Source organism: Pezoporus wallicus, unplaced genomic scaffold (genome assembly GCF_028554395.1).
Source record: "Pezoporus wallicus isolate ANWC-B61680 ecotype Strahan unplaced genomic scaffold, APGP_CSIRO_Pwel_v1 contig_360, whole genome shotgun sequence".
NCBI lineage: Eukaryota > Metazoa > Chordata > Aves > Psittaciformes > Psittacidae > Pezoporus > Pezoporus wallicus.
The window spans coordinates 4,134,832-4,161,381 of NW_026640059.1; the positions used below are offsets into that span (position 1 = coordinate 4,134,832).

At 39.2% G+C, this 26,550-nt stretch overlaps 1 protein-coding gene across 9 annotated transcripts; it reads left to right on the forward strand.

The window, feature by feature from the left end:
- The first annotated feature begins 2,751 nt into the window (after window positions 1-2,751).
- MFF (mitochondrial fission factor) lies at window positions 2,752-26,550 on the forward strand. 9 transcript variants are annotated; one of them, XM_057417076.1, is made up of 10 exons: window positions 2,752-2,936; window positions 7,264-7,481; window positions 8,349-8,521; window positions 9,322-9,410; window positions 13,388-13,462; window positions 16,753-16,911; window positions 19,192-19,209; window positions 22,480-22,542; window positions 25,275-25,359; window positions 25,701-26,550. In XM_057417076.1, the coding sequence occupies exons 2-10, from the start codon at window positions 7,265-7,267 to the stop codon at window positions 25,830-25,832; spliced, it is 1,011 nt and encodes a 336-aa protein (XP_057273059.1). In that variant the 5' UTR covers window positions 2,752-2,936; window position 7,264; the 3' UTR covers window positions 25,833-26,550. The 9 variants fall into 9 exon arrangements, with proteins under 9 accessions (XP_057273059.1, XP_057273060.1, XP_057273061.1 ...); XM_057417077.1 differs by lacking the exon at window positions 19,192-19,209 and having other exon boundaries at window positions 2,754-2,980; XM_057417078.1 differs by lacking the exons at window positions 19,192-19,209; window positions 22,480-22,542 and having other exon boundaries at window positions 2,754-2,980.

Genomic DNA, 26,550 nt, shown 5'->3' on the forward strand with positions numbered 1-26,550 from the left:
TACATGAAGTTTGCCCTCAAAAAGACACTCCCCCTCTCCTCCTTGGACTATGCTAGAAGTCTAGTGCTTCAGTGTAGGTACTCAAGCTGCATGTCTGCATGCTGTCTGTGTTCTTGGGTGGCAAGTTGCTGTTAATAGGAATAGTATGAGAGAAAGGGTTCTGATTACACTGAGGAAGAACTAGGAAGATGAGAAAAGCTGGCTCCATCCCAGGCCTTGCCTGAGCTCTGCTGTCGGCAGGCTTGTGCCCCGTCCTCTCACCTGCTGTACCTGTTTCACTTGTCTTTGACTTAGGATCTGACTTCTCACCCTGCATTTGCTTGATGGTTGCTGGACAGTCAAAAGAACCTTTTAATGTCATCACCCCAGCCCTATGTTGCTGTGCACAGTATGGTGGGACTGTGCCTTTGCTGGAGAGGTTGCTGCCCTGCTAGGCTGGGGTTGTATTCCTCTTTGGAAGGAAGCCACTCTTGCAGTTTGCTGACAGAGAACTACTCTAACTCCAGGTTCAAGAAGGGAAGATACTGGTCACCAAGGAAGACAAAACCTTTAAAAACTAGAAAAAATTAGGACTTGTAGTGTTTCCTCAGACAGAAGACAGTACAGAGGCATTCTGTAAGTGCATGCAGACAAACAAGCAGATTGTGTGCAGAAGAAAGAAAAGGATACACCTAACATTATTAAAAATTTCAGTATGAAACAAAGGAAGACGTCTCTGAAAATCAAACTGATGCAACAGTGTTGTATGCAACATTCTTAAGGATGGCCTTTTAAATCACTGAACAAGAAAATTAAGGATATCTGCAGAGAGATTTGAAAACTGTCAAAGAAAATTATTTGTGCTAGGACTTCTACACAATGAAAAAATGGAAAGAACAACCTGAAAGGAATAACGGTACAGTAAATACAGCCTGACGCGATTCTTTCTGAGATTTGACAGAATATGTGGGGCTTGAACAGGCTTACATAATTGTGACCTACTACTGGTTACTCATAATCTGATGCATTAGAGATCACCACCAGGTCTCCTATGGAGAACTTCCTGTGGAGTGGAGCTACTCAAATGACTAGTCTGTGGCCACTTTTATTGTGAAGCCAATGTATGAACAACAGTCATACATTGAATGGAATAAAAATAGTTATGTAATTGATCTCAACACAAAAGTATATACAGGCAAGCATGGGAGACAGACCATACTTCTCGTGTGCTTCAAGAACCAATTCTTAGAGTGGTTTTTTTTTGGTTTGAGTTTTTGTGTTGGTTTTGGTTTTGGTTTGGTTGGGGTTTTTTTTTCATAAATCTCAGAGCCTGGAGAAGAGGTAAAACTGAGGAGAGGACTCTTGTACAGAATGATGGGGATTGCCTGGTAAACTGTGCTTTAGGCCAGCAATTTGTGTTTCAGGAGGTCAAATGTAAGACCATATATTGAAAGGCAACTAATGTGTAATTCTCCATGTTATACAACTTTTCATCTAGTGAGAGATCATGTTTCAGACCACTTCCCTCTGTAAACCAGTGCCGTTGGTATTTGTAAAGAACTGAATTAGCAAGTTGTGAGCCTTGGATCGATACATGCTTCAATACTTTTGGCTGCTCATTTTGACCTCCAAAATGTTACTGTGACCATAAAGGAGAACAGAGGGAAAGCTCAGAGACTACTTTCTTTAAAAATATTATCTGCTAATCTAGAGGTTTATTTTTCTTTAAGGAATAGGAAATTCACATAACCTGCACCTCAAGAGAACAGCTGCTCATAGGCAGCCAATGCTGCTATGTCAGTTTCAGTAAGGGTCACCTGGGGCCCTTGGAAGTGTTTTGCTGACATAAGGAGATGCACCTGGCTGGTCAGGATTATTAAGTGGGGCAGGAAATGGATGGTTCCATCAGCCACATTTGCTGACACATTTTAAGTCATGCTAGTGCCATGGCGATTGATGTAAGCAAGCCACCGTTTTACAGGACAGCTGCTGTGAAGGTTACCAGCCTGACTGGCGTGCAGCTGAACTAGCGCCTGGGGTTTGTGAAGTGTGCAGTTGCCTCTGAGCGGTAGCTAGGCAACTACCTCGCTCTTGGAAAATGTTCCCTAAAGCAACTGGCCTTTTGCCCTTGCACAGATGGGTGGTGTGCAAGGTTCATCACACGCCAAGCTAGATTTTCCACCCACTTAACACATAATTAGGCTTTATGTTTGCATATTACACAGTATGTTAATCCACCACAGCACAGACACTGAGCAGCTCTGCTTCTTGACAGCAAACGTAGAAACACAGTGAACACTCTGGAGAGTAACAGTGAACACTCTGGAGATGGCTGGGCTGCAAGGAGCACTTTTGGCAGGAGCGGGCTGTTGGGCACAGGAGCAGCACACGTGGCGGCACAGCTCTGAAGCGAGCATTGCCCTAATGAAGTTCCTTCCGCCTGGGCACCACTAGTTACAGCCACGCTCAACCGAGGAACTACAAAGGCACACGGCCCCCCCGCTCCAGGGCTGCGCTGCGCACGCGTCGCGCAGACAGGGAGATGGCAACAAGAAGCTGCGGGGACGGGTTTGCTGAGCAGTCTCTCCGTGCAGAGGCCTGTGCGGCGAAACGCATCACACCGCCGGCCAGACACAGGCCTCCCTCCGCCGCTGTGCCCTTGCGCTGCCGCCAGGGACGCCCCCCAGAGCGCCTGCGCGGCTCCCGCCTTCCCTCACTAAAAATGGATGCCCTCCGGCTCCCGCGCACGCGAGGCGGCAGAGAGTGGCTTCCGCCCTCTGCCGGTCACATGACGCGAGGTCTCGGGCCCGGCAGTGCTTACGGGAGCCCGATGGGGACAAGCAGGCCGGGGTTTGCGTCTTACCTGAGCGGTGGGGGGAAGGCGTGTCGTGCCGCTTAACGACCACCCCTCCTCATCCGCCCGCGAGTCCGGAGCGCAGCACGAACGGCCCAGCAGGGTAGGGCGGGGCTGGGTTCGCCAGCCGACTTCCTGCCGCTCTGGGTGAGTACGGGCTGCCGGGGCCTGGCGGCAGCGTCTCCAGGTCGTCCCGGGGGGCCTTGGCCTGGCTGCGGAGCTGCGGCGGGCGAGCCTGCTCTTTCCCTGATCTCTCAGAACGATCTGCCCTCCTTAGCCCGTGTCATCCCCCTGCGACCGTGTCCCATCTCAGCCGTGCCCCTGGGACGCAGGTCCCGTCCTGCTCGTGTCCCAGTCCGGCTCTTCGCCGCTGCCAACCCACCCCCCTAATCCCTTCACCCGATTCTGGGGCACTCTTCATCTCCCCGAACGATTCCGCCTGTCGCCCCGTTGGTGGCCGCCCCATCCCTCTCGGTGCACGGTCCCGCACGCCCACTGTTCCCGGCTTTCCCAGTCTTGTGCTCCCAGCTTGTTACTGGAAACGTTTAGATAACCGGGCCAGCCAGTCTGGTGCTGCAACCCAGTGAATATGTGATTTTTTTTTCAGATGAATGGTTGTCAGACTTGGACATGGCTTTCCTCCTAACGTTTCCGGTATTTTTAATGTTGAGAGAAAAATAAAAGATGTTTTGTGTTAAAACCTCCAACTGTAGTAAAACAAACTTGAAGGAATGCAGCCTTTGATGTTCTTGGGATTCTGCTGCCTTGTTCCTGTGTAATAGATACATGTTTTGTTTCTCGCCATCCTTGTGCTAAGGAGAGGGGGTGATGAGTTTCCAAGTTTCAACACATGCAACCGAACTGTGCAGAACTTTTGGCATTTAGCCTATACCCAGCTCTCCCTTCCCTCCAATTGTTCTGTTTATTTCACAGCCTCCAATCATATGCTTCTGTGGTACATGTTCTGACTATTTTAGGGTCCCATAATAGGGTCCTTTGGGTGCTATAGTGCGTGTCCTCCTCTTCCGTTTTACTTGTCAAAGGATATCTTAGACACTTGCCACAGGAGCACTTTGTAGCTTACGTGTGCTTGAACAGACTAGCTGTTAAGTATCCGCATCAGGAACAAGCAGCATGGTAGCTGGAGAAGTTACAATTAGGTGTAGGTTGTAAAGCCTGCCCTGTCTTAGTGCTGTCACAGCTGTCCTGTTACCAGTGCTTGGTTTCACATATCTTTGATGAACTTGGTCATCCACAGCATGCATAACATTCCCAGTTGCAGCACAGATACGGCTGATGTCTGATTATTGCCAGAATGCTGATGAACTCCTTCAGGCTCTTATGCATTGCTTCATCCCTGTCTCTTCTGCTGATGTTCTTTTTTAGCAGAGGGAGGTACCCTTCTGTCTTTCTGAACACATATAAGTCATCCTATGTAACTTCTCTTGCTCCCTCTTCCCTTATCCTAGCCTCTGATGGTGATTTGCACGTCAGCTGCTCCCTGTCCTTTATCCTGTGATTGTAATAGTATTTTTATTGTCTCATCATTCTTAGACTTCTTTTCTATCTTCATGCTTCTTTAGAGCTACTTAGTTCTGTAAATATCAATTTTAAAACCCTCCTTCTCCCTAATTTATTATTCATGAATTCTATCAAATGCCTTTGTGTAACAGGAACATTACAGAAAATGTGAGTTTGATTTCTGTTATCTTTAAATAGCTCGGGGTTTTCTTTGCAAGCTCTATTTAAATATTTTAAGTTTTCTGTTGCTGAAATCTCACTGTTTCCCGTTTTGCTGTTCCTTTGTAAAAGGGGTAAAAATTGAAATCACTTTGAAAGCAAATACAATTCTGCAATACAAATATGCAAAGTAGATGAGAAGTAGGCAAGAGTAGGAAAACATGGAGGTATTGTATCTATAGGTTCTTGGCAAGTACAGCTAAACCCACACAGTGCTATTTAGTTTATAAATAGTTTGTAAAGCAACCATTCTAATGCTGTCCTCTTTTTGTGCGTGTTTTACCTTGGAGCTGGAAAGCAGTTGTGGCTTATGTACAAAGCAGTGTCAGGCTTTAGGAAAACTGGTGTAAACACTGCTGCAATGTAGTGGTACTTGATGATGAAAATTAGACCCATACAGGTATTTCCAAATGAGAAAGTGAACAAGCGGTGATGAAACACCTTTTGTCAACTCTTGTGAGCAATAACTGTTCTTTAAGCTGCTGCCCGTAGATATTCTGAGTACTCTAAGTTCTTAAAATGCAGTCTCTTTATTGACGTTATGATTTTTACTCCTGTGGAACTGGGAATGATTTACTGATCATAGACTACGTTTTGAAATGAAAAGCACCTTTTGGAATGTGGAAATGTCAGAAGACTGTGTCCTTTGTTCATGTCACTGGCTGCTCTAGCCAGTGTCTTGCAAGAGTTTGCAGTACTAAAAGATAGAAACAGAAATCCCTCAAAGTAAAATGTTATGAAATTTGAAGTGACAGAGCTGCTTAAGCACCTCTTAAACTCCTGTAAAGTTTTAACTGAATGCGTCTTTCCAGTTTCTTTTACTAGATACATACAAACAGTAAAAGTTAATACAGGTGGATTAAATCTGCATCACTTCAGGTATGTCCTTTCTAAATATTTATTTATTTATTTTAAAGTTTACATAGAACAGTGACTTTCTTGCCTTCTGCCTGACCCCTCGTTCACCTACTGTATTACAGTGAGACTTTGAGGTGAATGAGTTTCTTTCACTTGATCTCTAGTGGTAGAATGTCCTGAAAATAACACTGAGGATCGCAGGATGGATTGGCAAATGGATCACGTCTTGAATATACTAAATGTGTGCATTTAATACAGTGTTACACAATCCAGATCCTTCTGTGTGCTTCTTTCTGTTGTCTGAAGGTTGTTATTAGTTTGAGGTTTTACTGATAAACATGGAAAGTATTGCTTCTGTGGGAGGAACAGCTTTGGTATGTCTCATCTGCCAGATAATGGTCTGCACTGAGGCATTTTGTTTAAATTCTGCATGCTCAGCATATAAAAGCACACACGCAGCAGCAGATGTGGCCTTGTTGCCAAAACCAGTAAAATAATGTAGTTGCAATTATCATGGCAATGCCTGCCTTTTTGCCAAGACAGATTACTTCATTTAGGGAACTACTGCAAGCACTAGAAGACTTTTTTGCTAAACTATATTCACATATTATGTGTATAAATATATGAATAGAAGTATGTATTTCTCTCAATCCTAACCCTAAAAATAACTGTCTCATTTTGAGCTGTTGACAAGGCCCCTCAGCCATTGGCTAGATGAGAAGATTCTTGCAACCATGTATTCCTTGCAGCTCATAGTTTCTGCTGGGAGCCCTTTTCTAGCCCTGCTCCAACTGCAGCTCCAGGATGTCCCTCTCTGAATAGAGGCCATAACCATAATCTCAGTCTGAGCCATCAGCTAGGTCACTGCCCAGGTGAACTACTTCTTCCAGCTACCTGAGTTCCCTTTCCAGCCCACAGCTTCTATCAGCAGCCTCTTTCCAGCCCACCTCCAAGTGCAGCTCCAGGATTTTTCTCTCTGCCTTAAACCTCAGAAAACCCAGTTATCTTCGTCTTTGATACAGCTCCCAGCAATTACCATATTAGGGTTTCTCACAGCCCAGTTTCTAGGAAATTCCCCTGCTGTTTCATATGAAATGCCCTTATTTTTCTAGGAAAATGTATACATAAAGTATGGCAAACCCTTCTGATTTTAAATAAAGTCTTGTTCTTTCTCTGCGCATATCTGCTCTGCAAAAGTTATCAATTTTCAGAAAATCAGAAGTGAGACGTTTACAGGGTTGCCTATGATTGGGAATGGGTTATGAATATGCTAGGTTTACAAGCTGATATGACAGGCTGTTGATAAGGAGCTTTATCCTTGTAAGGTGGAGTGAGATCTGGGTGACTCGCATCTAGCAGAAAGCTGCCGCTCAACCCTAACCTTTTGTTTTGTTCCCCTATTTTAACATGCAGTTTTGTAAGACTTCATTTTCTCAAATCTCTGTACACTGAATCTGTGTAAATACTGATCCTACCAATTATTTCTGGTTTGTTGGTTTGTGTTTCTTTTTCTGCCAGCCAGTGCAGGAGTTGTACATTCTGTGCAGAATTTCTGTGGGTTGTTTTGTCACAACTCAATTTGAAGACCCTCAGTACAGCTTTGAGCATTGCCTACAGCATCACTTTGTTCTTCTGTCATTGCCCTCACCTCTCAACTCCTTCTGACCACACTTCCAATGAAATTTGTCATATAACTTGTTTCTCAAAATAAGCCTGTTTATGTAGGATCACCTACCACTTGCCCCGTAATGAGAATGAATGAAGAGCTTCCTTTGCATACTTTCTGCTGGTTTCCTGTATTGCTATTACAGCTTTTGCTTTTCTTTTGTCAGAATGAGTGGGGCTGCATTCCCATCTCCAGCTGCTGAGATGGCGGAAATTAATCGCCTTCAGTATGAAATGGAATATACCGAAGGAATCAGTCAGCGCATGAGGGTCCCAGAAAAACTCAAAGTAGCTCCTCAAAATGCTGACCTTGAGAAGAGCGACGAGGAAGGATTTCCAAATGCCAGTGTAACTATGCAGGTTCCAGAGCGGATTGTAGTGGCAGGTATGTCTCCATCTCGATAAAAGAACAATAGGTGAGAATTTAAATTAGTTTCCTAAATTTCTGCATGGACAAAAATATTTATAGATATATTTTTTAAATAAAAACCTTGTGGTTTTCAAACTTTTATTGCTCATCAACTTTGACTTGGGAAGTTTCTTAAACTTTGAAAATGTTACACGGATAGTTTTGGTATAGCTTGTGGTGCTATATGAACATATACAGCAAAATATGAACAGGAAGTTTAATTGCTGACTTTTTATCTTACTGCAGAAAAAAATGTTTATTTACACCTGATGTTTTTTAATTTACTAAAAGCTAAAGTAACTATGAGAAGTTCTGGGGATGTACATGTTAAGCATACAAAATGTGTTTGATTATAATGAGAATGTTAATTATTTTAAGGATCTGTCTATTATTTGGTGGAATCTATTAATACTTCTTTAGGATGTATGGTCATGGGATTTACAGTGACAGATCTGGGATTGCTTATAATTTGCAAAGTGTGTGACGTGTGTATATTTTACGCATTGAAAGAGTGACATTCACATCCCCAGTCACCTTGTTTCTAACCAAATATGCTATTAATAGGAGTATGTCTTGAGATCAAAAGTGCCCTCACTTGCGGTAACAATTGATGTTGCTCTGGATTATTCAGAATCACTGTTCTCAGAGAAACTGCTCAGAAAAGTGCTAGTTAATATGGTCTTTATGAGACCTTAACAGTAGTTTTTAACATACAAGCTCTGTTAAAGGTATGCTTAATTATATAGCATAGTCAGGGGAAGTAACTGATGTGATACCTTTTTGAACATTAGCCCTCATGCCTCAGAACAGCTTGCTTTCTGTTGACAACTAATGTTCTTGCAGGTAATAGCGAAGACATTCCATTTTCCAGACCACCAGACCTTGACCTTCTTCAGTCTACTCCATTCAAACCACTGGCATTGAAAACTCCTCCCCGTGTTATTTCGCTTAGTGATCGACCACTAGATTTTTTGGACCTAGAAAAACCTCTACAGCAGACACCTCAGAATGAAGAGGCTAGTACTTATTTTGTTTTTTTAAATTACTTGAGAAGCTTTCTACTAAAGAAAGTGAAATAACTGGTGATTTCTTTACTGTGGTGCAGATCTACTTTCTGCTAACATGTTAGGAAAATGTAAAATATATTTTTATTAGCATTGTAGTAGTTCTAATTATGACTCTGAAGTTCCATATTTAACTGGCAGATGCTAGGGATTGCCATGCTCAGTAAGCTTACAGAGTACTTCCAGAGTCCTTACAAGTTCATAATTAGAAATACTTAAAATACTTTTACAAAAAAAAAATCCTTTTGATTAAAGAGAAAGCTGCAGATTTTTTTTCTATTTGCAGGTTATCAGAAAACAAGATTCTTTTAACATGTATAGTTAACCTCTGGATTCATGACCAGATGACAACACATAGAGTTAGTGAGTTTTAAAAAAACTGAAAAATGACTTCAAAGAATGGTATGACATTAGCATCTAGGTGGATGATGGTAACTGACATGTTTAAAACTGAAAAATATTTAGGAAGCTACATATTCTGTAGACTCGTACAGTAGAACTAGATTTCTCTCTGGTGATAGGAAGTAGATCACATGGATAGAAAACAGGATTGCAACAAGTTTGTATCTTGGTTTTACATGTTACCAGCATCAGATCCTGTCACCAATTGTCTTCCTCCTAATCACTGTGAAATACGAAAACATGCCTTTGTATCTGCAGGCAGATCTAACTTGCAAATCTCCAATGCAAGTTATTAAGTGCCTCCTGGAATTCCCTGTCTTTTATCTTCTCCTTTCTCTCTTTTTACACAGATCCGTGCAGTGGGAAGACTGAAGAGAGAACGTTCCATGAGCGAAAATGCCACTCGACAGAATGGCCAGCTGGCCCGAAATGATTCCATGTGAGTAGAGCAACAGGGTACAGGGGCACAACTACAGCTTTATTGCATATTTTTGTTGTTCTGTATCTCCTTGTTGTTTGGGTTTTTTTTCCAACTAATATTTTGTATGTTGTGGCAAGTACATAATTTTAAAGATCAGAAGGCCAGCATTTTTCTTTATTTTTATGGTTTTTGTTTAGGGAGATGACTCGTTTATGAAATATTTTCTTTCAGTGTTTGTGGGCTCACAGCTGGTTTCACCAGTTACTGTGAATTGTTACTTCAGATTCTGAGCTGGTGTAATTCTCTGTCCCATCCCCCAAATATTCAGGAATTTGAGTTCTTTGTGCATCAACATGTTCCTGGTTCTCTCCTTGTTCATATTGTAACAGTTTTCCTTCATAGAAGAAGGAATATATATATGCATTCATAAATATTTGAAACCAAATAAAAACTACTTATTCTCTGTACTTAATATATTAGAATCTGTAAGTATATAGCTTAATTTTTTGAGACCAAAATGTCAAGTAGCATTTAGAATTGGAAACTTCATCTATTGTTACCATCTGGGGTAGCAATTCTTATGGTGCTTTGTGAAGTAATGAATATCTATACTTTTTTTATTAGATATGATGATCCTTGATTATTCACCGTTTATTCTGAGAGATAGCATCTTTCCATCTGGCAATAACTGGTTTTGCAATGTAACGCTTAGGAATCTTTTATATATGAATTTTAATATTATCATCATCATGGCTTGACTTTGCGAACAAAGATTTGGGATTTATTTTTTTTTAATATAGCTACCATAAATAATACTTTCCCTTGTTGGAAGTATCTTAAATCTAAGATCTAAAACATGGGATTCATCTGTCCCAATGTAAACTGTATAACACTATTGTTAAATCACCATAAACTTCATTTTCAACAACTAGAGGGAAATAAGTACATGGCCTACTTAGGGTCTACCTATTTTTAGTCTAAAATAGAATTATGCCCCAGAAATGTGTTTTCTGTTTACAGCAGAAGCACGAGGAGGTATTATATGTACTTCATATTTGTCTACTTGTTAGTCTAAAACTGATACATGCACTCTGATGCATGTTCCAGACATGTTGTTATTCTCCTTCTCTTCCTCCACATCTTCATGGGAATATTGTTGCATATCTTCTTTCTTAATCAGACTTCTGTTTCATAAAAGCTTACAGGCTGCACATGTCTAGGTACTCAAGTCTGCTGAGTCATATCTATTTGCTGACCTGGCAAAACTAGATTCATATCCTTAAGCTCCTGATCAACTCTGTCTCCAAATGTTTTATCAGCCTACTAAGTGCCCAAGTTCTCTATGGTATCCTGTGGTCATCCAGTTATGGCCTGTTGGACCGGACATACTAGAATTTCACTGTAGGAATGGCCTTAACTTGCCTGTCTGATAGTTTGCACATGGTGCCTGCTGAAATAGCCTTCATGTGTGATGGAAGTTCCTTGTGAAAAAGGTTACCCCTTGCCATGTTACCAGCTCTGCTTTGCCACTCTTTCATGTATTGCATTTAAAGGAAAAACAGATGGTACATGAATTCTTGGATTTTTTTGAAATTCCATTATCCTTGCTTCCCAGGTTAGTTTAGTATTCTGAAAGTCGTGGGCTGTGTCTGCTCAGTCAGACATCTGAGAAACTGTCAAGATCAGCTCTGACTGGATGCATCCAGTTGCTGTCAGATTTCTCACATATGTTTGGACTTCTTGAATCTGAAAATCCTAATTCTGTAAAACTCACCTGTGTGCTTTGCTGTTGGTCAGTAGCTATATTTAGAGTTACTGTTTTTAAATGGTCTGAATATTATTTGCTGTCCCAGTTTATGAACCTACTAGCAGTCCTTCAGAGGCTTAGCAATACAATATGCACCCAGAATCCTTTAAATTTAAAAAGGATGGGATCTGTGACTCAGTTTATCATTTACAAAAGCCAGAGAATTATGACAGATCTGGAGATAAGTTTACTTCTCTTGGTGTCCATGCTAGCACATGCATAGTCTGTCAAATAATGTCAAACTTCTGATGCCAAGCAGTTTCCATTATCAGTGTCTTTTAGGAAAATTATATAAGTTTTAGATTGATCCAGGTTCTTTTCTCTTTGTTTATATGAAAAATAACAGCTAGTTAATATTGAGCCTTCTGTATCTGCACTCTCTTCTGCCCATGTGGAAGAAGCTAACAATCTTCAATGCAGCATCCACGCTTGCTGACCTGCAGATAATGTATTTTAGCAGAACTTCATTTATCTCTTGGCCTCCCAAGTACTTGTTTTCTTATGACAGAAGATATGCTGTGCCTAATTTGTAGACCATCTGCTTTGAAATCGTTGAGGTTCCTAGAAATTGCTGCTTTTTCTGTCATCGTTGCTGCTTCTGACCTTCTGAACCAATATGATCCAAAAAAAGAAATCACTTTGAACATGCTGTGGAACCGTCAATGATGCCAAGTCTGGCATTTCTTCCTCACCCAGGTTTTGTCAGTCTCCAAGTGAAGAATGTGACTATGTACCTGGCTAACTCTCAGGAGAATATTCCGTGAATTCAGATTACAAAACTCACAGTGTTCATGGTGGAGTTTATATGGCTCACACAAATTTGGCCTTTTGTGCTTGATGAAAAAGATACCTCTTGGCTCTTGTTTCCTCACAATTTGGGCCACAGGACATATGCTGTATACGGCAAAAAACCCCCCCCAAAAAAAAAACACACCTAATTCTGCGAGTTTCATGTAAATAAAACCAGAAGTAGTGATTCTACAAACAAAATTAGTAAGGAGGCATTCTGCTTTCACTGTGGTAGCTGCTTAGAGAAGCTGCCCATGCAGACGTGTTATTGTATGGCTCAAAATAGGTATTACAAGAAAGCCTACCTGCTTGATGTAAGTTATGCTACCTTAGATAGTAATAGGTATCACCTAGTTCATGGACTACTATCTCTAATAAGAGATTCACAGTAAATGTGGTGCATGTCTTCTAAGTTTAGCTTTCTTGTTGACAAATTAGACCGTTTAAGTAGGTAAATTCTATTACAAATGTATTCTTTACACCACAGGAAGTGTAATTGTACACCTGTTACTTAGATCACCTTGCAATTTCTCTGTCATCTAGAAGTACTATTTTTTTCCAGTGGTACAAAAACACAAGAAACCATCTGCTTGTAAAGTTACTTCCAGTTGTTGGCTAAAAGAAATAATCTTTGTTCTAATTATTGTCATGATACGTTGCTGCTTCATCAAAACTGGCTTGACTTATAAGTTCATATAATGTCTTTGACAAAGATCAGTTCCTTATTCCTGTGCTTGTTGGTGCCTGGTTCACATCTTCAGATAGGAAAGAGAGTCCATGTTTTACTTGAAATATTTAATTCCTATGAAAAAAAAACAAACACCAAACCCTTTTGGTTTATTGGTGTGGGTTTTTTTTTTTCAATGCTTGTATCTCACCTTGATTCAACTTCCTTGATAGACATGATAGTCTACTTGGATGCCATGATGAGGACTCCATTGAAAAGGTACATGAGGCATTGCCTTTTAAAAACTTTACTTTCTAAACGGGACTATAATACTCCAGTTTTAATCAAGGACACTGTTGTCCTCCTTGGAAAGAATGTTCAGACCTACTGTGCACATTCCAGTGCATGATCTACAAAGTGACAGGATGAAATGTTCTGGAATAATTTGTCATGTTGAAGTGAAAAAGTTGGCTGCTGTCTATCACAGTGTTCTTTACATGGTACAAACGGTTTCTCTTCTATTGTCTTTCTCTCCTTGTCATTCAGTTGCATGCAGAGACAGATCTGGGAATTTTTTGGAAGTTGAGTTTCACCAAAGACAGTAATTCTCAAATGCTTTTAAAAACCCTGAGACTAACAAGTAGGCACCTTCTTTACAGTAACTATCTAGCTCTCTAAATTACAATCCCTTTATAAGGATGCTTACTTAAGAGATTACAATTATTATTCAAGGTGGCACAGATCAGATACTGTCTCAAGAAATAAAATGCCACGGTTCCAGTCACCTCTTTCGACTAAGGATTGCACGTAAGCCTAAATGTTACTTAGTATATGAAAATCAAGAATGTGTTTAATTATGTTGCTCTGTGCAATACTAATCTTCTGACTAAGTATCTGTAGCTTAGAATATAAAATTTGAAACGCCTTTGCTACACTGTATGTATGGTTTCTAATTTTGCTACAGGGTTTCTCAAACTTGGCCAAATAGATTTCCTGTGTGAAGAGCATAGGGAAAAATACCTGACAGCAAGTGAATGGGGCAGCTTTAACTAAGAACTGATTTTAAAGCTATTTTGAAATTTCATTTTTCTTTACGTTTTCTTGATTCTTTGGCTGGTTTTGAACAGCTGGAGAATCAACGTTTTTTGGTGGCCATTGTCAGCCAGTGGTGAAAGCAAGGATTCCACTTGCACACTGGAAATCGATAAACTACCAAGAGTGCATGGAAAAGGGGATGGCATTGAACTTTTTTTTTCTGCTCTGGCCTTTCCCTCAGAAAAACACATCTCTAGAGCATTCAGCTTCACAGTTTGAGAAATTCTGTTCTTCATGCAAGCTGAGGGGGAAAAGTGATGGTGTGCCCCTCTGTAACAAGAGTACAGTGTGTGTGGTTGAATTTAAAGTAACCTTAATTAGTTTAATCTGTTTTCCTCTCATTTAGTACTTCCAGAACTGTAAGTCTGAGAAATACCTAAATTAAACCCTGTTTACATCACACATGCTTTAAGAAGGTTTAGGGGAGATTACTAAGCTAAAAACTATAAAGTAGAATGTTACTGTGCTCTTCCGTAGTAATTTCTGCAATTCCATGTTTGTTTAGGTTCCAGACTCTGGAGTCGACTAGTGTTTGTAACCAGGGAGTGCTCAAATAAGTGTCTGGAGCTGTATATAAGAATTCTTTTTCAGAACCTGGAATATACCTAGGAGTACAACCATTTAGCTAGAAACGGAAGAGAGAAGTAGGATAGCCACAAGGTCTTAGGATAAGCAGTCATACTAAATGTTACAGGATTTTCCTTGTACTAGTATTCTTTTCCTCTATATTCCTTAATCCTGACATTTGAGACCTTCATAGAATTATTCCTTCTTTCAAACAGAAAGGAAGAGAGAGGTCTTTCTCAAACTATGTACATTTAGAAGGATTTAAAAATTAGCAATTCTCTTTATGGAGAAGATACAAGTAATTTCATGTAGCTGTACAGTTTAGCTCATATCCAGGAGCAAATAGCTTTAAATCTTTTAAATAATTAAATCATTTAACAAACTAAATATTCTCTTAAGTAAGAATTAAATAATATCTTAAAATGAAGTAAACTCTTGAAACTGCCTTTTCTTACAAGCTACCTATCAACAATAAGCATAAAGTAATGCAGGGACTAGACCATGAGGTTAGGAATTATTCAGTTCTGAAGCCTGCCTTGAATTTTCCCTGTAATACACGGTTTCTATTTAATCAGCACATAGAATCATTTAGGGTGGAAAGGACCTGTAAGACCATTGAATCCAACATGTAACTTTAACTTTCTTCTAGAGAATTTTGTGCAGTTTTAGTTAAATAGTTTGGGGGGGGGGGTGGGTGGGTCAGTAGCTAGAGAAAACTTTGTATGCTAATAACATTACTGTGGTATTTACAGCAATGCCATTCTGGACAACAGGAATTCCACAACATCTTCTAATTTGCAGTATGTCTAAATACTGTTTGTTAAGCTTTTTTTTTTTCTTAAGCTGTCTTTCCACCTATTCTGTAGATCTCTGAAATGATGAATAGGAAAAATTATTTTTAATGTGAAATATGCTGTGAGTTCAAGCCTGCAACTCTACCATCATTTGCCTCAAGCCAGCAAATCCACAAAGAAGTAGAAATTTTACAAACTCACTTTAGTGGCAATATTTCCATACTTGCCCCTGCTTCTTAGTATTTTTCTAGTGAATATTGGCATTTCTAATGCATTTCAAAAGTATAATGTGGGGATGAGACCATTGCCATTGATTGCAAACTAGAAGTCATCATAGATACAGAAGAAAGATGGATTCTACAAGTCCTGGAGAGTGATAAAAATTGTAAAGAAGACACAGATGTGGATTGATGTCTCCTTCTTTTTACTTTCTGTTGTCCAAATGTACTCTACAGCAGCATGAAGAGATATTTGCAGCTTAGGTAATAAGTCAAGCACCAGCCACTGCTGTCTTTGCATGTGTCCTGAAGCATGGGATCGCTGAACTCTCCTGTGGGTGACATAACATGCTTTGAATCTGCCTTTTTTCAATTGAATTTTCTTTCTTACTCTATTTTATGATCTTGGTGCCAGCCAGTTGCATAGCAGCTCTCTTCAGAGTAAGAGTATCTATAGAGTCATGACCCATCCAGAGATTATCCAAATATTAAACCAGCTTTCAAGCACTTGGCCACTAATGCTTTGCTTAATTTCTTTAAAACTCCAAAAGCGGGAAGATATTGCCATTCTAAATCCAAAAACTGCTAAAGCAAATCACAAGTAGCAAGGAAATGTGTTGAATTATGAATGCTTATTCTTGGAATAAAATATATTAGAAATTTCTCTTGATGTATGAAGGAAAGTTTGGGTAAAGTCAGGTTGAATGTAAAGAAGCATGAGCAAATCCAAAGCAGTTTATCAGAACTAATTTCTGTCTGACAGAGATGAGGTTTGCATAATCCAAGTGGTCATGTTTGAATTTCAGTCCTGTGTATTTTAACTCTTACTTTTGCATCCTAGTCAAAAAGCCAGATCATGTCATTTGTTGTCTTGGGCATACGAATTCTGTGCTTGCTTTGGAATTTCTTGCAGTTGCCTTTAAACTGTGTTCAATGCACATCAAAGTGCAAACCAAAATACGGTCTTGATCTTTAGTTGCCTCTTGAAGAAAAATTTTGTTGAAGAGGCTGTGTGAGATTCTCCTCATTTGAAAAAGGCTTGTGTTTTGAAAAGAGATGTGTAAGGTTTATTTTTTTAAATGGCAGTGCTTTTAAAACACTTTCCTCTCTGATATCAGTGAAGACTTGAATACTGACTTCAACAGGTACAGATGTAGTTGATCAAGGACTTTCTAAAACTAACTTATATAACAACGCAAAACTGTGTCCTTGGACTATTATTTGCTTTTGAAGAATATATATGAATGTAGCTCATGATCCCAGTGCTACTAGAATTTGGGACTGTTGCCTTATTGTGGTGGGAGAAGGGTAAACCAAAAGCAAGCAATAAGCATTTTGGAATGGGGTGTATCTGAAAAGCTTTTATTAATTTAAAATCTGACTACAGTATTTCTCTCTCCATTTACTATGCTTGTACAAACAGTGTGACACCATCACTGCAACAGGCTCGTATCTGTCCTCCCAATATGTTACCTGAAGATGGAACTAATCTTTACTCTGCTCGTGGCATTTTGTCGTTTATCCAGTCTTCCACTCGTAGGGCTTACCAGCAGGTGTTGGATGTGCTGGATGAAAACCGCAGGTGATTGGTTGTCACTGATTCTGCCAGCTTTTGCTGCTTTTTGTTTTTTCTTTTCTCCTTTTTAGTGGAGTTTGGTTTTTGTTGAAAAAATAATGAGATGAAATTATTTGGTTTTGCTTTCCTTTGCTTCCACTATCCATAAGCAACTTAATTGTCCAAAATTCACATTTCAAAATGCTTCTGTTTCAGTCAAATATAGCATTGTTTTGGTTTTCTTCTAAATAAAAATCAAAAGAGGAAGTGTTAGTCTGTGACTGCAAATAGTTTTGCTGTTCCCAGATTGTCAGCTGTTTTCTGCAATTTATACTTGACCCTAACCCTGCAAATTAGTTAGCCTTGTCTTCTGCTTTTCTGTTGGTGAGCAATGGTGCAAATCAGTAAGATTGGGTTGATGTTGTCATAAAGCATTAAAACTAATATGCAGAAACAGGGTAGAATATTATGCAAGGCACTGTAGACTCTGCTCTTGATAATGTGTCAAGGCTTTAGGCTGTTTCAGTTTGTATTTGGAATAGTTATATCTGGTTGATGTACAACTGATGGTGACCTCTTTGCTGGGTGCTGAGAGCACGAAAGGCAATGTATACTGAGAAGCTGTTTGCTCTTCTGATTAATGCTGCCTCTGGTTTTATGGGTAAGCTAACATGAGGTAATGAGCCAAAACAAGACTCAAGACAATCATTGTGCAATATTTCTATTCTCTTCAGGGGAGTTTTGCCCACTTGGACTGTTTTGCCACTTTGAAGTGTTACAAGAATGGTATGTTTAACAATACAGAAACATCTATAAAGACTAACAGTGGCAAAATTAATTTACAAAAAGCAATTTTCATTTCAATACTGTGCTAGCACAGAGGGTCAGGTAAAAATGGCACACAGTCTCTAGCGTAGCTGAGACCTCTACAGCTTGCCAAGACATTGAATTAGAGGAGATAATTGGAAAGAACAGTGTGAGGGGCAGCTCATTCCTCCTGCAGCCCATCAGTGTGGCCTGTGCTAGGAAGCTCTTTTGAAATTTGCCTTCTGCCTCTGGTTGCTAATATCCCAGCAGCACTCCTCATAGCTAGTAGTGTGAAGTTAAGTGATCTTCTAGTTGTTTTGCTAATAAAATGTGACTATCAAGCCAATCTTATTGTGAATGTCTGTGTGTTTGCAATTGCTTTCCAAACAAGCACCTCCTGTAGCTCACCATGTTTGCTGACCTGACGGTATATTAATGCCCGCATTAACATTTTGTATAGAACTCCACTGTTATTGGCCTTTATGTTCTTAAACTGGGACTTAAAAAACTTTGATGCTTGTCAGCAGTTGAACAGCAGTAATACCTTTTCTCTTTGTGAGTATTAAAAAGATAGAATTACAAGTTTGCTTTGTTTTACAAAATTAGAAGTACCAGAAAAGGAGGCATCCAACTGTCCGTGAATAATAGCACTTACGGATACTGTGCCAGGAGTTCTTGTTAACATAGAGACTGAAATTCTAACCCTTCCCCTAGTCTGCAGCTGAAAACAATAAGTTTTATTCCTGGCTTCCATTAGGCATGATCTTTCCCATGTTTTCTTGGATTCTGGAAAACATACACGTATACATGGAAAGCATACACTTTCAACTTACTTCAATTATCAGAAAATTTCTAGGGTTCTGAATCATTCAAAACCAGCATTACTCTTCCTGGGTCTATTGGGTTAATTTTTGATATGTTCTTACTAACCTTCCTAGAAGAACCAGGAAACCTGTTTCTAGTCACCTGTGAACAAATAGGTGCCAAAATAATGAAGTTTTCAATAAGGTGAAAGTGTATTCTCTGTGATTGGGTGTTTAGATACCCACTGCTATTGTACAGCTGGCTTAGGAATGTGAAATTTGGATGATCCACTTGCATGGTTGCAAAATAGTATTCATTTTAAATTGCTCCAAACCTGCACTCTGTTCTTTTGCTCTGTGTAATGTGCTTTCTATCTCAAAAACTTATCTATTTAAACATTTTATGCTTAATACTAGAAGAGATCTTTTGAAATGAACAAGATCTATGTTATTCACTGGAAATATTTTTAACCTGTTTCATGGCTCGCTTTTTTTTGTTTGGTTGGTTTTGTTTTGTTTTTTTACAAAATTATTTTCCAATCTACTGAAACTGCTAATGGTAGGTGCTGATTGTATGGCTGCAGAGAATGAATTATGCCTAGCTTAGCTGGCACTGCTTGTATAGTAGGCTGTTTAAATGGGCAACAATTTAATGATCACTGTTTACACTGTCTGTTTACTCTTGCATTTCCTTCAGCTTGGACAAGGGCAATAGGTCAGTTTTGTTTTCCAGTTCTAACCATTTTTCTGTTTCAGTTTCTGTTGAATGACTGGAAGGCCCTATGGCTAGTGTCAGTCTCTTAAAGACTGATCTTCCATGCTCCAGGCAACAAAACCAAAACAAAGGAAAAAAAGAAAAATCCCAAACAAAACCACAAATGAAACCCAACCCAAACAAACAAAAAGCAAACACACCAAAAAATGCATTTAAGGGGTTTTTAGTGATGTCTTAAATGCAGGAGGAAAGGCAATTTCCTATCTGAATAGAGCTGTGTTGAAATCTATACTGTATTCTTCATCTTTTGGATCAATAGCTTTTTATTTAGGAGAAAAGAAAAAAAAGGATATTTATTTCTGTTGGCTTTCTTCAGGATAGCTGTTTCTAAAAAGCCACTGTCCTTAGATGTCAGACTTCAAGCACATAATCATATCCTGAGGTGTTATGAGATCACTCTTTATCCTGAGCAAGTTAATGATATTTTTCATGGTAGAAGTAAAATGGGATGTGAGTTAACACCATCAAAGAGGGCTACAGGTGACTTGGGAGTGTGGTAATACAGTTCAAAACTAAAATGAAATGGTCTGCAAATCTGTAGGAGCCTGGGAAAAGCAGTAGCCCTTTGCTATGTTGAAGTAAAGGCATAAAGCACCAAGCGAGGAGAGCAGTTTCATCCAGTCTTCGATTCTTCAGTCCACCAATCTTTTCTGTACTTCAGAAGCTGAGCTTTTTACCCAGTTAATGTCCAGAGCATCTCTGTAAAGCCCTAGTGTCCATTCTTACAGCCTTTCTGAGATTTCCAGAGGGCTTTTAAATTACAGCAATAGGTGGACATAGCTGCTACCTCTGCTGAACAAAGAGAATATGCTGGTCTAAGTCCCCTGTCCTGCACAGAAATTGTGGAAGTTGGAAGCAGGTACCTAGATTGTACACACCTTCTTATTTTCCTCCCAGACCATGTGTTTATGATTGCATCATTAGTGTGGTATTTCCACTGCATGCTCCACTCTAAGCAGTGGAAGACAGACCAGATTTATTTGGTTATTGCCTTATTGCCTTTTTTCCCCCACTGTGATCAAGTTATATTACTGTGCATTCCATTCACGTTACAGGCTGCTGATGTATTTGCAGTGAAATAGTGAAGTGTTGAGTATACATGGCCTTGGACTTACGGCTTCTTCTGATCATGTCTTAATGTTTAGAATGGAATTGAAAGAAGTAGCCAGAAAGTTCTGTTTTAATATACTCTTATTCCCTTTTTAACAAGAAGGCCATGTATTTAATATCTTGACTGTATTATACTTGTGCGTTCTGTATTTACCAAAAAACTTGCTGCTGATCTCAGTTATGAGGCCACTGTGAGCTACAGAATGATTTTTTTATTGTTGATATATAAAACCAAGCAAGTAAAAAATGTGGGAGAGGCAGGAGAATATTCTGGTGATCTGTTTGGGTCCCCCTGTAAAGAAATAAAATGGTAACTGCAAAGAAAAGGAAGAAATCAGGGCAGCTTCTTAACAGCCTGGCTGTGTTGGGAAGTGGATTGAAGACTTGTATTTAAAATTTCTGATTTGCACAGATTCCAGAGTGTGCTCTAGTTTTGTTTCTTGTTATAGCCTTCAGCTACTTTCAGGCCTGTGGCTCTCCTGGGGATGGGTAGTGTGAATAAGTATTGATTAGTTCTGCAACAGTTGTAAAACTTTGCCACAAAATACCACAGAAGCCAAGAGTTAAGAGAGCATTTGAAGCTTATTTTTCTAATTACACAAATACTGTCCTATGTCAGATGGTGTGGGAAGTGCCTGCTGGATACTGACAAGCTGGCATTCATGTATCCACCAATTACAGGTGACTTCTGTTTGCAGAGAAAATCTGCTACCTTTTCTATAGCTGCTGTTTGCTGAATTTCTTACTCTTTTCTCAGAGTATTTAGTTTTAGCATCCATCAGACACGACTTGAGCTAGCTGAATTCTTTCTCTGATTAAAGAATAGGAGTACCTTTTCAATACCTTTCTACAAGACCTCATGCATTTAGGTAAAGATATTCTTCTATTGTACATATTGGGAATGGGGGTTTCCATTTGGTAAAACACATCATACTGGTTTATCTTATGTACAAGATGGAAAAACATTGTGGCGTGCATTTTTTGGTGCTGATTAGAGTAGGTCCCAGTCCCAGTAAGTATTGTCTCAGATAGCAGAGTTTACTAAGGCTCCTAGATTCCAGTCCTTGTAAATGAAACTAGGGGTTGTGATATTTTTGCATGGTTCTTTGCCTGTTTTCAGGCCAGGCCATGGTGTTCTCCCAGCCACCTCAGCACCAAGCCTCTTCCTTCTACATGTACCTGCTGTATCTTCACCTACCTAGATTATTTTTATTTCATAGCCTGGAGTATACATGGGTTAAATGCATAGTACAAATACCTCTTATTGGCTTTGGGAAAATGAAGGAAACTGAAAAAAAGATTCCAGGCTCTTGAATGGTTTGTTACACAGCATAGATGTGGCACACTAATGCCTCTTACCAGGGGCACTGAAAACCACATAGTACTGGCTTTGTCCAGTACCTTCATCCATAGAAGGTACTGCTGGTATTCTGTAAACACAGTAACTTCTTATTGGAAAGTGAATGTATAATACATAGTTTCAGCAACATAAAATGCTCTACCTTTTCTTCCTATCTGCCTAGAAAGAAAAGGAAAATAAATTGAAAGAGCAACATTTGCAAGGATATTCATACAGTCTACTTGAAGCATTTAATCACCTCTTCCTGGACACTAGCTCACGTTTTCTGAATTACATCTAGCATAGGTGAATAAAGAAAAGACAAATCTCCCATTTCCCTAGAGGAAAGAGAGGATGATTAAAAAGGTTTTTATGTGTAGATACAAGGCTATTTTTTTTTATTGTTGTTGCATGGGGTTTTGATCTGGAGGTGAGGTTTAACCTGAAGTTTCCCAGGGTTATTTTATAAGGCTGATAACCTCCTCCCAAACCTCTGTTTCAACAGTTTGTCTTCCATGAATGAAGCAGTATCATCAAAAACTTTGCCTGCATGTTTTAGCTAAACATTCAGTGTTGATTAAATTTCAGGGAAATAAGAGTGTAATATACAACAAAATAAATAGATATATTGTGTTTAAACATCATATGATCTAGAGTGGAAGAATTTTGATGTTCCTTTGTTCTATGTGGTTTACCTCTTACCTCTCTTTGTCATTTCCTGTTTCTGTCCTGTGCTTTCTATCTACAAAAACCTGCTGTAGGCCAGTGTTACGTGGTGGGTCAGCTGCTACCACTTCCTCTAACCCTCATCATGACAACACCAGGTAAAGAGTATTTTTTTGTTAGTCATGGTCCACTGATTTAGATTCTAAAATTCAAACTTCTGCTTCCCTTGTGTCTAGTGTCCTTATTTTAAAACACTGCTTATTTCTGTCTGCCCTCTCAACTTTAGATTCTTCAGGCCTTTATTCCTTACTCACCCAAGTCACCTGCAAAGACCTCACTTGCCTATTGGATACAGTGAGCTGCAGAATTCTGACTCAGTGTGTCAGGGGAGGCTGTTAAATTACATCACCAGTACACTGCCAGTATTTGCTATTTAGCAGTGAATTTCATATTGTTATTGCTAGAAAAATTGGTCTTGATGAATGGTCACCTTATTTTTTCCAGGTGTTCTCAGGTAATATGCCTGTGATTGTTAGTTGGAGCTGAATGCCTTTTCATTGCCATTGTCTTGGTGGATTGACTCTGTTTCAGTGAAACTGGATGCAAGATTGACGCATAGTTCAGGATGAAGGGAAAAAAAAAAGTCCCACATCTATTGTTCCCATTTGTCACTGCTTCTGTGTCTTCATTGAAATGGAGATTGCTTTTGTGCTTAAGTAGACACTAGATTCAAGCAGGCGATTCTTCTCTAACTCAGGAATTAAGTTTTTGTAACAGTCCAAGAGATTATCTCAAGGGATTTCTTGCTGATAACCCTCCCAGTGTAATACCTGGAATGGTTTGGAAGCTGCTAGAGCAGTAGTGATATATAGTGACTTTATGTTAAATTTATATGACCTGGGAAGGAGGTGTGCCCATCTCACTGGAATGATGAACCTCTCTGTTTTTCCCAAGAGATGGTGAGGGACAACTGCAGCCTGGATATGGTGGAATTTTCTAATTTTTTTTACCATCTACTACAAATTAGAAAATGGCTGCAAAAAGACCCTCCTCAGAAATCTCTTTGGCTTTCAGAGGAGCTGTAGTAGTAAGGAAAACCTGCTCTATTTGTGTGTGTGTGTGTGCGCACGCAAAGCTGCAGACTTGCTTTAACAGTAGGAATGTTCATAATAATTAACTTTAGTTTACTTTAAAAGAACTTTGCTGAGTTAGCAATGTGAGCTCCACAACACTGAGGAAATGAAAAACCAAACCCCAGCAGTTTTGCTCTTTTTAATATTGCCCAAACTGAAAGAACTACAAGTAGTATAAGTAGCATAAATGAAGTGAATGTTTGAAGTCTTCTTAGAATGAAATTAATAATAGTCTTAATGAGGAAATATTTTTCTAACAAAAGGAGTTGCCAGAACTTTTTTTTCCTTTTTGTTCCATAGTGTGTTTTTTAAAACAGCCATGACTATTGACAGAGAATTAGTTATTTGACTTGTCCTTTACTTAAAAGTTGTCTCTAGCCTGATCCCACCTGGAGAAGTTTTCCCTCTCATTGTATACCCTTCAACGTAAAAAAACACAGATCAAATCTCTTCACAGAGAGGGTAATCAGGCATTGGAACAGGCTTCCTAGGGCAGTGGTGGAGTCGCCATCCCTGGAAGTGGTAAAAAACTCTGTAGATGAGGCCCTTAGTGACATGGTGTAGTGGTGGCCTTGGCAGTCCTGGGGTAACGGTTGGACTTGATCATCTCTTTAAGATGAGCTTTAGTCTTTTCCAACCTAACTGATTCTATGATTCTAAAATTAACTTCCTATCTTTTATACAGTGTTGCTCAAGGTTCTTGTTGTCTAACTCCAGACAAATGCAGCTCTCATTTAGAAACAGCAATTGCTATTTAGAAACAATATATTAATGAACAGTGATATTAATGAACAATGTTAATGATACAGGGAAACTTGACAGTTTGTCAGAAATCTTGCCTGAGCTGAGGGTGTTCCATAGAAGTTTGCTGAAAGTGATGAAAAAACATGCAGTGTAAGAGTAGTATCTGCCCATAAGTGCTTTCTGCAAGCTTCAGGAATTCTACTTGTATTCATATTAGTTGAAGTTGACCAATAACTGTCATTAAATGCTAAAGATTCTTTTAGGTGTATTTTGTTGAGAATTTGGTAGCTGTGACGTTATTTTATTCAGTTTAGGTGATCAAATACATACTTTATGCAGACCTTCTGCCACTCCCCAACCAATAATAAATGTGCTGTACTTAGTTAACTAACCCTGGGGTTAGAGTAATGCTTTCTCTGAATTGCTACATTAAGAAAACTGAGAGGTGCTCTAGGAACAAACTATGCAAAGTGGAGCAAGCAGTGGCTTGGCACTAGACTCTTTATTTGCAAAGTTCTGTGCCTAAAAAACTGAGATTAATGTGACTGAGATCATTAACCTCACTAGGTGTCCACTTGGGATATTTAAGTAGGTACCGAGCATAAGACACCCAATTCTCTCCAAGTCTTCATTTGGTTATTTCTAATCTGTTGCCGGGCTTCTTGCAATGTTGGCATTTTAGCTCAGACAATTTTTAGGCTTCATTAATCAGTTAAATGACTAGAAAGAGTCTTTTGAGAGACCATGTGACAGCAAGAAGTCTGTCTGCATGGAGAAACTTCAAAAATATTTAAACATGGGGAGCGATATACCTAGATTCAGTCAAGAACTTGATTCATGTGTGTTTGTGCTTTATTCGGTTAGGATCCTATTGAAATAGACAATTCTGTAAAAGCTGGAAAAAAAGTTTTATCATTCTTCTCTCTGTCATCACCAAAAAAGACATCTACTACAATGCTGATAAAATCTGGTACTTTCTAATCTTTGTGTCTACTATCTCCCTTATTTAATAGATCTGGTCTTTCCAGCTTTGATACTATGCTTGAGGGAACACCAGATGACATGACAGTTGTAGATGCTGCTTCCTTAAGACGACAGGTATGTAAAGCACTAGTTGATAATAAAACGGGGAAACATGTTTTCTGTGTGGCTGCAAAGGTATCCATAACGGATACAATGAGGAATCCTCTCTGTAGCCCTGCTGGACTGCCCTCACATATCCTATATTGTTCTGGGAATCTGGAGAGCGCAGCTGTGTTTCTGTTCCTACTTATTAGGGACAGCAATATCTGATCACTAGTGATTGAAGGCAGAAAGTCAAATTATCAAGTGTTTAAAAATCCTTCTGTCTGAGATACTAATTTTACATGACTATTCAGAAGCTTCTAGAAAGTCTGACAACTTTTAATGAACTATTAAAAACCTTTATTTATTTTTAGATAATCAAACTTAATCGCCGCCTACAACTTCTGGAAGAAGAAAACAAAGAGCGTGCTAAGAGGGAAATGATCATGTATTCGATAACTGTAGCTTTCTGTCTACTCAACAGCTGGCTTTTGTTTCGGCGCTAGAGACAGCTCGGAAAGATTTAGTTGTTGAAAATACAAAAAATTCACAAAATTCTTTGTTTCTGTTTCTGAACTGTATGTTGTTTTATAATTCATACACTAGAAACTTCCACCACAGATAAAGGCTATAGACTTGCAGTGTTAAAGGAACACCTTGTTGTTCAGTTATAATGTATTTAACAGATTTGCATTGCAAATACTTGCAGTATCCCTCTTTGCATGCTTCCGTGTAAATATGGATCATCTGATACAAAGTTTGCTTCATGCAGTGTAAGGACAGTGATTTACAGGAATAATCACTGGATTTTTTTTTTTTTTTTGTGGTGGGAACAGAACAAATGGAATGGATTTTGAAAAAAATATAAAAACAAAGGAGTAAAAAGCGTAGGCTTTATTGTTCTGTTGTTAGATGCAATTAAACATGATTGCACTAGTTTTCCTTTAGTCTGAGTAGTTTGAGGTGTGCCATATTCCAAGGAGCGTGTCGTTTCATGAGTGTGTTACTTGTTTAAGCACATGTTCAGGTCAGGTAATAAGAGGAATTTTTTGCTAACATGCAGATTGTCCAGAGGTGTGTAATATGTATTTTTTTTAGTGTTAACTTTACAGATGTTTTTCTATAAAATACATTTTTAAGCAGGTCAGTGTGTGAGCGATCAAGATTATGGAGTACAAGATACTGATGTAGTATATTTAATAAAATTATCAAACCCCATCAAAA